This window comes from Leptodactylus fuscus, chromosome 4, assembly GCF_031893055.1.
Source record: "Leptodactylus fuscus isolate aLepFus1 chromosome 4, aLepFus1.hap2, whole genome shotgun sequence".
In the NCBI taxonomy this organism is placed as follows: Eukaryota; Metazoa; Chordata; class Amphibia; order Anura; family Leptodactylidae; genus Leptodactylus; species Leptodactylus fuscus.
The window spans coordinates 177,598,212-177,601,188 of record NC_134268.1 but is presented as its reverse complement, the minus strand read 5'-3'; the positions used below and the strand labels follow the sequence as shown (position 1 = coordinate 177,601,188).

At 39.6% G+C, this 2,977-nt stretch overlaps 1 protein-coding gene across 1 annotated transcript; it reads right to left on the bottom strand.

Annotated features, from left to right (window-relative positions):
* Positions 1–551: 551 nt before the first annotated feature.
* HOXA9 (homeobox A9) lies at positions 552–2,684 on the bottom strand. Its single transcript, XM_075269825.1, has 2 exons — positions 2,135–2,684; positions 552–790 (listed from the first exon to the last, which is right to left on the bottom strand). The coding sequence occupies exons 1-2, from the start codon at positions 2,682–2,684 to the stop codon at positions 552–554; spliced, it is 789 nt and encodes a 262-aa protein (XP_075125926.1).
* Between the last annotated feature and the right edge of the window lie 293 nt (positions 2,685–2,977).

The following is a 2,977-nucleotide window of genomic DNA, read 5'->3' as shown; positions in this document are numbered from 1 at the left end:
TTGTTGGAGTCTGTGATTGCCAATAACTGAGGTCGATTCTTTATAAAACAATTGGAGAATATTTGAGCAGGTATTGGGGGGAGGGGGACAATAATAACATTGCAGGCTGGCTGTATAGACCTAACATTAGAAGAATAAACCTGAGTTCAATGTAGTCCTAGTATTGTACGACATCCAAGCACAACTACAATATAACACAAGATTCAAGTATAGCAGCAGAGGCTCCTACTGCCCAGAGAACACAATAATAATAATAATTAGAATAAACCTACATTATGAGAGCTAGTCTGTACAGTCAGTATATACTTGTGCACAATGGTAAGGTAGTTTACTTGTAGAGTAGAGCAGGTAGAATACTTGTATGCCCACCCACCCCTAATGCCCCTTTGTGTTGTTCATGAAATAATTTAAGAAATGAAGTACCTCTTGGATAGCTCTGGTAAACCAAGGCTGTGGTGGTACTTGATCTAGCATGATATACAGGAGAAGGAAACACATGAGGCCTAAATACAGTAGCATCCCCTTGTTGGTAACTCCATTATACCCGGGATTTATTCGTCCTTTGATCGATCCTTGTTAATTTTTTTCATTTTCATCCTTCTGTTTTGGAACCAAATTTTGACTTGTCTCTCTGTGAGGTTTAGCAGTCTGGCCACCTCATACCTCCTGTCCCTGGTAAGGTACATATTAAATAAAAACTCCTTCTCAAGTTCCAGTGTTTGGTGCTTGGTGTAGGGACATCTTTTTTTCCTTGTGGATCTTGCATGGAGCCAGTTAGCAGCTGGATTGTCTAGAAAGAGAAAAGATTTATTTTCAGGACACTTGTCAATGGCCCATACTATACAATACATAGGCTGCCATCAATGACCTGTCAGTGCTCCAAACAATATATGTCCTATGTATCAAAACATATACAATGCCCTGTATCATACATAGACTTATCTCAATAAACAAGATAATCCCCATGCATTAATAATCACGCTGTTATCATTGCCCTATATTATACATAGATATAGCTCAATAAACAATATAATCCCTATGCATTAATACACTGCTATCATTGCCCTATATAATGCAATATCATATACAGATATCAGTGCCATGTACAATATATGCCCTGTGCATTAATACAGTGATTGCTATCAAAGCTTATAAATATTATTTTCTATGCTTTCATGCATAGACTGCTGCAAATATTTTGAATAATGCCTGCCCGATACATTACTCCAAAACACTATATTTATAATATATATATATATATATATATATATATATATATATATATATATGGGAATAGGCTGAAACCAATGCCCCAAATGCTATATTCGGAGTCAACCTATAGACATACACTATATAATATATCATACGCATCACTACACATAGCACATTCATTCCATTCATTCACACATATCAGTGTCCTTTATACTATGTGTTTTGCACCACCCAAACAGTATTATACATAACATGTACTATATATATATATATATATATATATATATATATATATATATATATATATATATATATGATATCATTAATCATATTACTAATAACATCAGTACACAGACTCAATATAATATATGATCAATGCACCCCGATTTCTAGTAATGTCCTATGCAATACATCTTATTTTCTATGTTATCAGCTATGTTTTAGCTCTGGACCAGTATATATACTGTTATCAGAGCCATTTATAAGCCATGCCCCTATACATAGCCTACTATATAATTCTAGCTACCATAAATGTCCCTTACAAGATTCAGTACATGTCACCATACACACCATATACTATCCATCTATACAGATCGCTTAATACTTTGTACAGTCCCTGCATTTTGTGCACAGACCTCTACCACATTACACAGAATATTTCTCATATTATATTGTAGCCCACGCCCCCAGAGTTGTAAACTGCTTTCCTGTATCCCCTCAATGAAGTCTATACACAGTGAGCAGCCATTTCTATAGTAACATTGATCCTACAGCTAGCAGGGCACAAACTTTCTGCATTTAGGTTGCATTGTGTGATGTGACCCCATATCTAACATGTAGAGGCCAGAAAAGTCTGGGTCTCCACCATCAGCATTTGCATATTCCAAGATCCTTGCTCCATCCATGATTGTAATAGACTTACTTGGGTCAATAGGAGGTTTTTCCCCATTAGTTAGGTTCTCTCCAGTATTGGCAGCATAGGCAGCGTCGTTACTTTGCTTCTCTCTGTCAGCAGGAGAGCCACAAGCATAGTCAGACAAAGACAGAGTGTGAGCATCAAACGTGGTACAGTCCCCCCTCCTGCCTGAGAGGGGCTCAGGTTTAATACCGTAGTGTCTGCTGGAGGATAAACCTGGGAAGGACAATGATCCGGGCATGGGCTCCAGCCAGGACCGCATGTACCTGCCATCTGAGGCTGCCAGGGGTGCCTGGTGGTGCACATAGGGGTGGTACACGCTGGAGACATTATTGGCAGTCTGAGGATGGTGCACTGGATTCCAGGGGCTGCTAAACATGGACGACTTAGATTGGAAGCTGCATGGGGTGTACTCAGGGTGCTCAGCCCCCAGTGCAGCCTGTCTTGGTGGCTGGGCTAGAGAGCCAGAAGCAAACCTAGACTGCACCAGCTCCTCACCCTCATGGATCAGGAAGGAGTCCACATAATAATTGCTCAGAGTCCCAGAAGTCGTCATTGCTATGATGAGAGCAGGACCTGCTGAAATTATGAAACTGCAGATTTCATGTAACAACTTGGTCCTACAAAGAAGTACAGTCACCTAATAAGTTGCAGGCAGGACTGGCTTCCTATTGGCTGCCGGGGCCATGTGACTAGGCAGCAGAACAATAAGGAATAAATCAGTCCGCAGGCTATTAATGGCTCACTGTTTTCCAGTCATCATTTTTATAGCAAAGCCATATGTTTTTATGCAAAAGGATATTGAAGTTATACAATATTGTCCCCTTTAATTGTGGCCAAGTCAGATTA

What these genes read in the sequence shown, in the direction of transcription:
- HOXA9 (XM_075269825.1), bottom strand. Translation starts at nt 2,684, where the DNA reads ATGACGACTTCTGGGACTCTGAGCAATTATTATGTGGACTCCTTCCTG. An exon ending in AAAACCTCCTATTGACCCAA is followed by an intron (nt 791 to 2,134) that starts GTAAGTCTATTA and finishes TTCTCTTTCTAG; the next exon opens with ACAATCCAGCTGCTAACTGG.